This window comes from Leuciscus leuciscus, assembly GCF_965113295.1.
Source record: "Leuciscus leuciscus genome assembly, chromosome: 11".
Taxonomy (NCBI): Eukaryota; Metazoa; Chordata; class Actinopteri; order Cypriniformes; family Leuciscidae; genus Leuciscus; species Leuciscus leuciscus.
This window is the reverse complement of record NC_138735.1, coordinates 9,177,612-9,190,921: the sequence shown is the minus strand read 5'-3', so window position 1 is coordinate 9,190,921 and position 13,310 is coordinate 9,177,612. Positions and strand designations below refer to the sequence as shown.

The following is a 13,310-nucleotide window of genomic DNA, read 5'->3' as shown; positions in this document are numbered from 1 at the left end:
TTTAAAATGTAAAACTTTTAATTTGACATTATTACAAACTTTATTAGTGTTACTTAAGCATGTTAAGAAACAGTCATGAAAGTGTACTGTCTTTAAGTACACTTAAATGGCACTTTATTTCATTAATACAGTATTATATAATCTGTAAGTACAGAGTTTTTTTAAATAAACTTTTAAGATTTGAATTACACTACGAATGCACATTCAATACAAATAAGCTCACTTCTTTTTCACAAGGGTTTTCATCATACTTAATTCATTAGAGATGTTTAGTTTTTGATTTGAAAGCAATCAGACTAATGATTTTGACCTCGCGGATGATAAAATAAATTACCATAAACTTGCATTAATCTAGCAAGCTTATTACAACATACTGACAACAACCAGCACTGTAGCAACCATTTAGCACTGCCCTGACAACCCTTTAAACACCCTAGCTAATGCATAGCAACGCCTCAGCAACCATTCATTACAGCTTAGCAAAAGCAGCAATATGCTAAAAACACTTTGAACATCAAAACAACCGTCTAGCAATAGGTGCATCTGGAATACCCTTGTTGAATACTTTGTTTCTCTGGCAGCATTCTAAGATTTACGTTGGAGCCAAAAGAACGTCCAACCCTCCTCATATATATGCAGTCGCAGACATCGCATATCAATCCATGGTGTCCTATAATGCTGATCAGGTAGAGTATGTTCCTCTATGCGCTGCTGGAGTGTATCAGTCGTGGTCTGAACCGTGTTCATCTCTGTGTGCAGTGCATTGTCATCAGCGGAGAGAGTGGCTCTGGGAAAACAGAGAGTGCCCACCTGTTAGTCCAACAGCTGACCGTCCTCGGAAAGGTTTGGAGAGTGGCTTTATCTTCTCACTGTTGTATTATGTCGAGTTGTTGTCATGCATTGTCTCATATCACTTCTTGCGTTCTTTCTTCTCAAAAAATTCAATTCTTTCAACTCAAATAAATGTTATGCTCATTTATTGGGAAGTAGCCGTATAATAAGTGTGTCTTTGGTCCTTTAATTTTTATTTTGCAATAATGGCTAGTTGACCAGTTCTTTTTGTATTATTTAAATTTCTTCAGGCCAACAACCGGACCCTCCAGGAGAAGATTTTGTTGGTCAATAGTCTGGTGGAAGCCTTTGGGAATGCCTGCACTGTGATCAATGATAACTCCAGTCGCTTTGGGAAGTATCTGGAGATGAAGTTCACCTGTGGAGGCACGGTGGTGGGAGCTCAGATCTCAGATTACCTCCTGGAGAAGTCTCGGGTCGTACACCAGGCTGTGTAAGAGTCCTCTCGTCGCATATGACCAAATTCAGCATGCATACTAAATTAAATATCAAATCATTGGATTGATCAAAATGACTGAACACATTTTTTGTGTAATAGTTATCCTGTTTTATCAGTTAGCACTTTCAATGAATATGGTACATCATTTGTTTAAAAAGAAAAAAGACAATTTTGAGCAACAATAAATTAAGCATTCATTGTTTTCAACAAATTATATGACCATATATTTCTCATACATTAAAGTTGGAGGTTGTGATAGGCTAGTCTTTTCTTCCCTGTTGTGACATATATCAGAGTAAAACAGCCTCTTGAACAATACAAATGTTGGGCAGGACTTGATTTTGTCCATCGGGGATTGATTTGATGGTTTGATGGTTGTGGTTTGTTATTACTGTGATCTCATGTAAGTGACAGGTTGTGCTGCCCTCATGCTAGTATACATGTCATCAGAGAAGAGATGTCGCTGCAAGAGGGAGGGGAAGTTACTTTAATGAAAGATTATGAGGGCACATCAATTCAAAAATGAAAGAAAATAATGATGTGCACGGATAAATAATTTATAATAAATAATGCAATATTCCTTCTTTTTTTCTTTTTTAACAATAACTGTCAAATTAGATTTCATGGTGATTTTAAATGAAAACATTTATTAGATTTTTTTTTTCTTACAAAAAATGTGGTAAAAAGTTTGAAATGTGGATGGTTGAGCTTCATTAATCTAGAAGACTACAGTATATGTAAAAAATAAGTATTTACTTTCCATGAGTTCACTTATCATCATTTACCACCAGCAATTTTACTCAATTGCTGAGATGGTAAAATCTACAGAGTCCCTAAAGGGACATGGTGAAGGAAAAAAAAATTAGATGGTGAAACATTTTTCTTTTTCACCACCACATCCCTTTAGGGGCTCCATAAAAAATCCATTCTATAACCAAGCATTCTTTTCATCAGAGGGGAGCGTAACTTTCACATCTTCTACTATATCTATTCTGGTCTGGCAGAGAGGAAGAAACTCGGCCACTACAAGCTGTCAGACAGCAAAACTCCAAAGTAAGTTCTTGAACACCTGATAACAGCCTGCTGCTTTTATCTCTTTCCTCATCTGACATCCTTTTTTTCTATTTTGTACTCTTTGTTTTTCTCAATTCCAGGTATCTCCACAATGAGAATGTTAAATTAGTGCCTGACATTGTGGGCAATTCCTTCTATAAGGAGCAGTTTGAGACTGTGGAGCAATGCTTCAAAGTCATCGGCTTCACCCTGGAGGTACACAAGAATACAATTATATAGTGACATTTTTAATAAGTGTTCTTTGCTGCAAAGAACTTTTTTTTTTGGTACTTTCTTTCAAGTAGAGTCAGCGTTTCAATAATATGTGTCATTAAGAACATTGATTCAGTTTTTAGTTTTTGTTGCCAATTGTAGGCGATAGCACTGACTGTCGTTACACTAAAATGCAAATGTTGTTTCTTTTGGAGAAGGGGCTAAAAGGCTCTTATAGTTACTAAATAATGAAGGGTGATACAGTTGTAATCAAAATTATTCAACCCCCATTGCAAATCAGGTTTGTTGGCAAAATTTACTGACTTTCAGCTGTTTGCAATGAACAAATCAAACAAAAGTAATTGAAATAGCTCAACACAACAAAGTGGTTTCCCCAAATTCAACTGAAAAGGCAACTTCTAATGACTTCTGCAGTCTCAAAATTATTCAAACCCCTGAATAGAATCCCTCACAACAACAACACGAATCTGCAAAACAGGTGTTGTCTCAAGCACACCTGGTGCAACTAATCAAGGGCTTCATTGGTGCAACTAATCAAGGGCTTCATTAGTTGCACCAGGTGTTCTTGAGCTAGAACACATGAAATATATGAACTGGCTAGGTTTGTTGAGTGTCATGTTTGCCTGCATGATAGAAATATGGCTAGGTCAAAAGAAGTTAACAGAAGATATCATCGCCCTTCACAAACAGGAACAGGATACAAAAAGATAGCGAAGGCACTAAATGTTCCTAGATACACCGTTGGAAGCATAGTTTGCAAGTTCAAAGTTAAAGGAACAGTGGTTACACTATTTGGACGAGGCAGAAAAAAAGCAGCTGTCAACGGCTGCAACTAGATTTTTGAGAAGGCAGGTTCAGAAAAACCCTTGAGTGACTGAAAAAGACCTGCAGCAAGACTTGATGGCAACAGGCGCTGAGGTTTCAGCTTGCACAGTAAGACGCATACTAAACACAGTTGGTTTCCATGCCAGAACTCCAAGATGTACACCAATACTGACCCAAAAGCACAAGAAAAGTTGGCTCCAATTTGATCAAAATCGTATAAATAAGCCACAGACGTTTCAGGATTCTGTTCTGTGGAGCGATGAAACAAAACTGGAACTGTTTAGCCCTGTGGATCAGCGGTATGTCTGGAGGAAGAAGAATGAAGCATATGCTGGCCATCACAGTCACCTGACTTGAACCCCATAGAAAATCTCTGGTCAGGATTTGAAGAAGCCGTTTGAGGCGCGCAAACCCAAGAATATTACGGAACTGGAGGCCGTTGCTCATGAGGAATGGGCTTAGATTCTTCAGAAACGCTGCCAGAAGCTGGTGTCTGGTTATACATCTCGTATACAGCAGGTCATAACAGTGACCAGTTCTACTAAGTGCTAAAGATGCTTGCCATCATGAAGGGGTTGAATAATTTTGAGACTGCAGAAGTCATTAAAAGTTGCATATTCAGTTGAATTTGGGGAAACCACTTGAAACATTTTTTGTGTTGAGCTATTTCAATTACTTTTGTTTGATTTGTTCATTGCAAACTGCTGAAAGTCTGTACATTTTGCCAATAAACCTGATTCGCAATGGGGGTTGAATAATTTTGATTACAACTGTAGGTAGGAGGAACGCTGATGTGCAATAAGCGTGAGAACAGCCTGTCTGTCCATTCAGGTCCAGTGCTCTGAACATTGTTGATGGCCTTTGCGGAGGGTTATGTAGAAGTTGTGACCCAGTGCTCTAATGCCATCAGTCTCCACAATTACCATCAGGCGAATCAATGATGCATGCTGGAATACATTACCAGAGCATGTTTTATCTGGAAGGCCACATCCAAGCTTATCAGTGAAATAAGATATCCCAAGATCATGAAACTGTCACAACAGAGCGCAACAGTTGGGTTTTGAAAGTAAAAACCCAATTAATGTTCTTCATAGAGAAATGCAACCACATGAGGTTACGCGAAAGTATATTTTAGAAGCTACAAATAAGAAATCATTTAAATAGCCGAATTCTTGTGAAGAACTACACAGTCCATAATCTTAGAGTGAGATCAAGCAATCCGAGAAGTTGCTTTCACCCTGGAAACAGAATATTAGAATACATTTTAATATATTAAATCTAAAAAAATCCACTGTTGCGCTTTATACCACTGAACTTACCTCCAGGCCAACATCTGAGGGATACAAACGTGAATGCTTTCTATTGGAAACTTATTCTATCTCTGTAATGTCAGTTTAGATTTCCATTTCTCAAGGGAGATAGAAGTAATCACAGGCCTTTGACTGACATGACTGTGACTGCTGTGACATTACTGAACATGGTATTCATAAGGGATCCACATAATCAAATAAACAGACATGGCAATGTGCCACTTGATATTATCTGCTATGCTACATTTGCAGAAATATGCAGCATATTTATTCCTCTGGGCCGGGATGCTTAAACGCTGATGTTATTAGTAATGAATCAAGTTATGTATGACATCTCTTCTGTGGTACTTATAAATTAATACATATTATTTCTCCATTAATATGACCAACGGTTGTGCATTTGTATGTCATAATTTCATCAGGAGCTCGGGAGCGTTTACAGCGTCTTAGCTGGGATCCTAAATGCAGGTGATGTCGAGTTCACATCAGTGGCTTCTGAACATCAGACGGACAAAAGCAACATTTCCAACATGGCAGTGCTAGAGAGTGGTAAGAATTAACATGCATTCCAGTTTTTCAAGGCTGACCTTCCATGCTGTACAACACAACCTCTTGATCTGAGCCTGAGCACAGTTATATAATCAGTCTTGGGTGTTGTGTGTTTATGTAATTCTGAAGAGCCATAAAAAACCCTTGGTAAATCCCTATTGGCATCCCTTCTGAAAAAAATCTCCATAAACAAGCCTTAGGTGGTTTGTTGCTCTTAGCTGACTTAATAGTTTTAGAGGGTTTAAGGGCACTTTTCACCAGCTCATCCAGACCAGCTTATCCAACTTAAACCAGCAAACCACATTTGACTAGTTTTTTTACTCAGTCATCATGGGTAATAAATAGGATGTAGGGTTAGTGCATTTCAAATCATACTGGGTTAATTTCATAAAGTGTCTAAGATGATTTCACCCACAAACCCTTGCGCTACAATGATTCACCCTTGTGATGATTTGCCATTTTTGTTGCAGAAAAAAAAATGGTGTGAGGTTTGAGACAGCAGTTTTAAATATTTGAACCTAAAAGTATACCATTTATGATTATTATTTATAGTATGTAAATTGGGATGTGGCTCCAGTCACATACTATCTATACTATATTGCATATCTGATTTGTGTGTCCCAAATCCAGTTTTAACTAAAACTAAATCTATTAAAAATGTTTTTTTTTGGTCATTGAAATATAGCTGAAATAAATATTAGGTGAAATCTTAAACCTAAACTTGGCAACTACCTGAAATAAATCAGTTGATTTTGAGGTACTAAAATTACTAAAACTAAAACTGATTAAAAATAAATAAATAAATTCAAGCTGTACAGAAATATAAAAACTGTCAATAGTAAAAAAATGACAAAAGCACATAACAAAAAACTTCAACTAAAATAAAAATAAAAGTTAATTCAAAATATTAATAAATACTGTATTAGTTTATAAATAATACTAAAATTACACTACCCTAATCATAGTACATTCATTTCCTATATTATCTTAGCAAAGGGGTTTTCGAATAAATTTTAAGATAATTTTAACGAATTTGGCTAGATGTTAAAGCTAACAGAATGATATTATAAATTAATAAATTAGTTAATTAAAACACTATTATAGTTTTTATTAATATTTTGAATGTTTGTTTTTAGTTTTACATTTTCTGTTTTAATTTTAAAGTTTTAGTAATTTAATAAAATTTAGTACGTTTCTTGTGTGTTTTTGTCAATTTTATTAATCTTTTATATATATATATATATATATATATATATATTCTATAGCTATATATCTATATCTATCTATATATCTATCTATCGATCTATATATATATATATATATATATATATATTTGTCTGTTTATTTTTCATACATTTTTATTTCAGTTTTAGTTATTTTAGTGCATCAAGTTGAAATGAAATGAAAATGAGACATTTTGGCAACTATCTGAAATAAAATAAATTACTCTTTTTTTAATTAATTTTTTATGGGTTTAGTTTTAACTATATAGTAACCCTGGTTTGTGGTTTACAATTTTTCTGTGATTTCATGAGCTGGTAGCATGCCCCTAAACTGGTGCACTGGCTTGTCACATGTACTGAGATTATGTACTTTAAAATCACCAATGCAGTACAAACTTTTTGCATTCAGTAGAAGTGGCATGCAGCTCCAATATACAAATTGAAGCAGATTGTCATTATGTTCGTATGTGTTTGTATGTGCAGCTGCGTCACTGCTGTGTATCCGTGCCGATGAGCTACAGGAAGCACTGACCTCTCACTGCGTGGTCACACGGGGTGAAACCATCGTCAGGTCAAACACAGTGGAGAAGGCCACTGAGGTGCGGGACGCCATGGGCAAAGCTCTCTATGGACGCCTGTTCGGGTGGATTGTCAACCGCATCAACTCTCTCCTGAAACCGGACAACCAGTCAGGGTGAGAGAAAGAGAGTGTTTTCTCAAACTGTGCTTAGATTTGCCAAGATTTCAATGTTTTCTCAGTATGAACATTTTTGCATCAAATTGTTCATCCAAGACCAGCGCTGAGACAACTTCTCCTAATTAACCGAATACTAGAAAGAAATGGCAGAGGCTATCTGCAGTTAGTGCAAATTGCAGTAGATGCAATTTACTTTGTTAAAATCAGTATTTTCTTACCATCTATCGCTATTTACACGAAGTGAAAATAGCAGTTTTTTCTTTGCACAAAGTGAAATCAGGTTGTGCCCACACCACTGCTCCTGTTATCAGATTATCAGGTTTCTTTCATAATTTAGTCTGGCTCAACCAGACATTGGTTGGTGGAGTTAGTGTAAATAACCTCTGCCAACAAGGCAAGCAATTTGCTCTTGGTATAAATAGACAGTCTGGAAAGAAATAATGACAACTCTTTATATATTAGCATTTTAAAAAATTTCTGATTCTATCTTTGAATTTCTCTTCAGCGAGGAAGACAAGGGTCTGAACATCGGCATCCTGGACATCTTCGGCTTTGAAAACTTTAAGAGGAACTCTTTTGAGCAGCTCTGCATCAACATCGCCAATGAGCAGATCCAGTTCTACTTCAACCAGCACATCTTCGCCTGGGAGCAGGTACATCCCGACTCTGATAAAGTCATCTCATCCCATCCTGAATAGTTTGAGAGCTTTTCTATGCCTTTTGGGAGAATTTTTTATTTCTCTATCTCAGCATAACCTTATTTCCATCTAAATGGTGGTAACACCTCATCATTTATGGTTTCACAGTGCTGTGAGAGAGGGAGGGAAGGGGAGCAGAATATTCCGTTTTCTTTTAACGCAGACAAGCGTGGCAATTCCCTAGACTGACTGGACTGACTGTAGCCTTGGGGGGAAAGTGATTTGGTGCCTCTAAACGTTTGAGACTAACCCACATTAGTGGCTTCATAAATCATCCGAAACAAGGGTTACGTCAGGAGCCGCTGACTTTGCTGGTGTTTCTATAAGCAGCTGCTTTACTTAAATGTGTGAGTGTGAAGTCCACATATCAGGCACGGCACCAGGATTCCAGTTTTGGATTGGCCAGACTAATTGTGGGTGGGCCTTAAATTAAAAACGTTAAATTAAAAACGTTATCCAATCACTGTTTAACCTAATAAAACTTACTGACCAATATACTGTTATTTTATCTGTGCGTATACATAATATAGATTGTAATAGCTTGATGCTCTTTAAATATTTTGTTGCATTGTTAAAAAGTTTCGGTGCATAGGACGGACCTATCCGTGATCGCTCTCCTTGGTTCTGACCAAAGAAGAGCGCTTTGGAATCACCATTACGCATCATACCTGGGCTCCGTTTCCCGATAAAAGAAAAAGCGGTGTTCTTTATAAAAGAAGCACTTCAGAAATTGCATTTATTAGAACTCATGGGATATTATAAAAAATGATCTAAACTATAATAGCCTATATTTAGACTGTAAAAGTGGTCAGGAATGTAATATTTCCCAAAAACATAGTTTAGTTCTGCTCGTATAACATGAGGCTGAATATTTCACAATTCTTCTTAATTGTTTTAAGTTTTCAACAATACATTACAGATCAACAACACTGCCCAACAGTTTCAATCAATACTCGGGCACAGAACTTGTTCATTGACAACGTCATCTGTCCATTTATTTATTTTCGATTTCATTAACAACAGACTGACTTATTATACAGAGAAGATGCATTAAAATGTAACCTATAGGCTACTTCGAGATAATAACTAATACAATATAGGCTACGGTCATCCACGAAGATTAACAGCCCTTTAACGCATCTCGGATCAAGCATCACAATATCAACAAAGTAATCTGCATTGCAGAAAACAACAACAACAAAAAATAAAACATTTCAGAAGCCATTAACTTATCAGGCTAAAAAATAACAACTGAGTAGGCATTTTTGCGCCAACAGACAGGCTTAAAAGATTGCCAAACGTGAAGGTAAGGGAAGAAGAGAGAGTATGAGAAGAATATTCATTCATTGCAAATCAAATTGTTTAACAGAGCAGTAGGAAAAGGCATGCTACCCATCTCTCCGAAATTACAGGACTAGTCGGCGGGGTTTGCTCTTGAAAATGTCAATGATTTCATCGAAGTCGAGAGTTACTGTAAGCTCTCTCTCAAATGTCAACAGACAGAGGGACATAAGGCGAGAAGTAAGCATGGTGCTCCTATTTGGTGTTTTAATCCGGTTGACACTGGAAAAGACGCGTTCAACTGTACAGGATGTCATTGGCAGTGTTATCAGAGCTTTTAAGAAAGCATGGATATTCGGGAAAACGTCCTCATTGCATATATCACTTCAACAAGACTTTTGAGATGTTCTCCTCTTTTTTTGTTCCTCTCTATGAGTTGCACAAACACTGCGAGCTCCGACTCTGATATGGTTACGTGGAAGCGCTTCCCTGTAATTGAGAGAGTTCGCTATAGTGGCCAAGGTGGTGTCATTTGTATCAAGGCTAGGGGACATCAGGATTGCCGCAGATGCCATGAGGCCCATAGGTGTCACTTAAGCTGGCAGTCTATTAGCGTGTTGGAAATGTTGCGCAGGTCACTGTCACTCCTCACCCTTGTCGATTTCCCCAACGTGCATGTGACAATACTTCCCTCAAATCGGCCTGGGAGCTTTCTTGAGCGGGGCAAACTGGGTACATCCCAGTTCTCGACATCATGATCCTCCATCATCTTTGTTGTTGCTTACATATTTGAGAATGCACAGTCACTGGAGCGAATGTCTGTCAGTTCTTGTTTGAGGTTCTCAATCAAATCAACCCTGTCTATCACTGATGTGTCGATGGACTGGAGGCTTTTAGATGTGAAGTCTGATTTACTGAACAACTGTTTGAAAAGTACAAGGAGGAATATAAACTTTTTTGTTCTGATCTGCTGAAGGAGTGACTGTGCCTCAATCTCACTCTGTCCCCCCTATTCCGCATACTGTGCCAGCACCTCCATGATAACATCATACAGAATGAAAACTTTTGTCACTGCCGCCGATCTTGAATCCCACCTGGTGTCACACCCTCGCTCCAATTCCAATGACCTCTGATCGGGCCGCATCTCTCTTTGCGCGTTAAGGAAACGGGCATGACGTTCGCTGCCGCTACAGCACAAGGTGTTGAGAGTGTCGGAAAAAGTAGAAGCATCCAGCGATGTCTGGGCCACAGCTGACAGGACGAGGTTTAACCTATGAGAGTGACAGTGCACGTCGATGGCGTTTTGAAAGGTGCCCTTAAAGGCTTGCCCAGCCATTACCGATGCACCATCAAACCCAAAACCAACGCAAAGGCTAGGGTCTAGTTCAAAAGGTGCGACAACTTCTAATATTTTCTGTGCTATCGCATAAGCAGTCATGTTGTCTGTGGCTACGAGGCCAACAGCGCGTTCTCACACAGTCCCCATGTGCACATACCGAAAGCAAATTACCACCATCTGCTTTTTAGATACATCCTTACACTCGTCTGCTAAAATAGCATAAAAAGATCCCTCATGCAGTTCATGTTTAATCCGTTGCAACAGGAGAGTGCACGCAGCATCCAACAGGTCATTCTGAATTTCGTGACTGAGCATCTTTGTATTGCTAGGGATCGCATCTAGTCACTCTTGAGTTGCTTTGTCATGCCTGCAGACAAGTCTATAAAATTCCAGGAAATTACCTGCGTTTTTGACCTCATCATTCTCCCGGTTGCCAAGTGATCAGAACGTCCAGAATTACTTTGATGTGCTCCCGATTTCCCTCTATGATTTCATCCTGTCTACCATCTGTGTTGTTGAGTTGATGGAAGACAGAGCCACGCTCAGACATTGACAGCCTGTAATTGTTAAATTTATCCAGAGCAAATGTGTGCGATTTGCTATTCTGGTGCTTTAAACAAGCGCAATTGAGGTGCTTCCAGTCCCGGTATCCAGTCTGGCTAAACTTCTCCTCCCTGCCCCGCTCACCAAAGTGCCTGCACATCTTACAGAAGACTGCACCCTTCCTAATGCTGTACTCAAGGAAATTATATCTGCTATACCAGTTTGTGGAGAAACTCCTTGCTTTGACACCTATCACTGTGACCGGATACTTTAGCACTGGTTGAGTTGCGGGCTCATCCACGGAAGACAGATCCACAGGGCTATCATCCACTCGCGAGGCAGAGGCGCTGGCGCCCTCCTAGCAACGACGCTAGCTGTGCTAGCCGCGCTAGCATCCTGCGGTGGCAGAGACGAAGTTGTGCTAGGTGATGTGGATCTCAGCTCTCCTTCATCTCCTGGTTGCAGCGATGACTCCGAGACTGTACGTGCGCGTTTAAGGTACCTAAACAACGACTGTTGCAACATTGTCCTTTACTGGAAATTATTTTCACACTTTCACAAGCTAACATTAAGCGCTGGAAGCTGTTTCATGTGGCGGGGGCTAAGGGCTGGGTTGGAAAATATGTGACGTCATTATGTTTTTTAATTTAATCAATGTTGATTATGAAAGTGAGCATGCAGCATGAGAAAGATATGATACATCATGAGATGCGCAATATGTCTGGAGACATGGAGTGGGTAAAACATGATTTTGACCACTTCATTGAGTTTTGTTTTGTAGAAAGACTCTTTTTAAAAGATTTTCGTTTTGTATAAATTGTATCTTAATTTTGATCAATGTTTTATCAACCAATTGCCTGTATTTAATAAATAAGAAGCAAATTTATAGCAGACAATGCAATAAGGCGCCGGCACGATCACTTGCATCACACGTGAACTTGAAGCAGTGTTGTGTAACGTAACTACTTTTGGGTAAAAAGTAGTGTAACGCGTTACTACTAAAAATTTGGTAACGAAACGTAGTTCCTTTTTCAATTCGGCGCAACGTTACTTTTCCCATGGATATATTTGACAGCGACACTGCCTCAGCTGCGCGCTTGAGAGAAGAGAACTGTTGAGAACTGAAGAAAACGATTTAGTTTCATATTTATGTTTAAATTAAATTAAATAAAAAAATTGCGCAATATATCGGGAGACAAATGGAGTGTGGAGACATGATTTTGACCACTTTATTAAGTTTGTTTTTGTAGAAAACCTGTATTTAAAATGAATTTCGTTTTGTATTAATTGTATCTTAATTTTAATCAATGTTTTATCAACCAGTTGGCTGAATTAAATAAGAAGTAAATTAAAGAAAACTATTTAGTTTCATATTTATGTTTAAATAAAATAAATAAATAAATAATTTAATCTATGTTGATTATATGAAAAGTGAAAAGCGTGAGTAAGATCATAATTTTGTGCAATATATCGGGAGATAAATGGAGTGGGCAGACATGATTTAGACCACTTTATTAAGTTTGTTTTTGTAGAAAGACTTTCTTTAAAACGAATTTCGTTTTGTATTAATTGTATCTTAATTTTAATCAATGTTTTACCAACCAATTAATTGCCTGATTTTAATAAATAAGTAAATATTGCATGCAAAATAATCATGACGGCACCAGCGCGTGAACTGGAGCTCCTCTCCATACTGTAAATGAACCGAAACTCATAAGCTACTTGTCTCACAGACCTGAGAAATATATAGAAAGCTTGAATATGTGTACTTAAAAAAAAAAAAAAAAAAAATTCTCTCAAAATCTCTTTTTTTTCTCCTACTCCCTTGATAGAGTGAGTCGTATGTCTGAAAACTAAGCTTATGTCTTCTATATAATTTTGTCCTATGTTATCAAGACGCGATTCGCACCGGTGTTAGAGAGCAGGGAAGCTTTATTGGCTGTTGCCGAAATTTAAAGTTCGGTGGATAGGGGAAGCGGAGCGGAGAGAAGTGGCGCGAGCACACGGCTCATCGCGGAGTGTCGCACTCTACCCCATGATGCAGAGCCGGCTGAGAATAAAAGTTGCCGCACACAGCAGCGCCAATGAGAAGGACTTTTTTTCTTTTGAAATTGATACTATTTTTTATAATAAAGAGCACAAAATAATTACCTGTTAGCCTATGTCCTCCATTGTATAACTTTATGTCTACATATTTAGGAACAGATATTGGGTTCTGCCCAAAGTCAAGCAACATAAAAGTAACGTAAAAGTAACGAGTAACGTAA

At 38.0% G+C, this 13,310-nt stretch overlaps 1 protein-coding gene and 1 long non-coding RNA gene across 4 annotated transcripts in view; one reads left to right on the top strand and one right to left on the bottom strand.

Moving 5' to 3' along the window:
• Positions 1 to 13,310, bottom strand: part of LOC309509977 — a 961,882-nt gene that overhangs the window by 882,171 nt on the left and 66,401 nt on the right. The window lies entirely within an intron of this gene.
• myo3a (myosin IIIA) overlaps positions 1 to 13,310 on the top strand; it is a 113,159-nt gene that overhangs the window by 72,673 nt on the left and 27,176 nt on the right. For all 3 annotated transcript variants that reach the window (XM_082184963.1, XM_082184964.1, XM_082184962.1), the window contains 8 exons: positions 582 to 686; positions 760 to 843; positions 1,083 to 1,285; positions 2,246 to 2,344; positions 2,446 to 2,560; positions 5,136 to 5,262; positions 6,969 to 7,179; positions 7,688 to 7,835. In XM_082184963.1, coding sequence (XP_082041089.1) covers positions 582 to 686; positions 760 to 843; positions 1,083 to 1,285; positions 2,246 to 2,344; positions 2,446 to 2,560; positions 5,136 to 5,262; positions 6,969 to 7,179; positions 7,688 to 7,835 — 1,092 coding nt within the window. The remainder of the gene's footprint in view (positions 1 to 581; positions 687 to 759; positions 844 to 1,082; positions 1,286 to 2,245; positions 2,345 to 2,445; positions 2,561 to 5,135; positions 5,263 to 6,968; positions 7,180 to 7,687; positions 7,836 to 13,310) is intronic.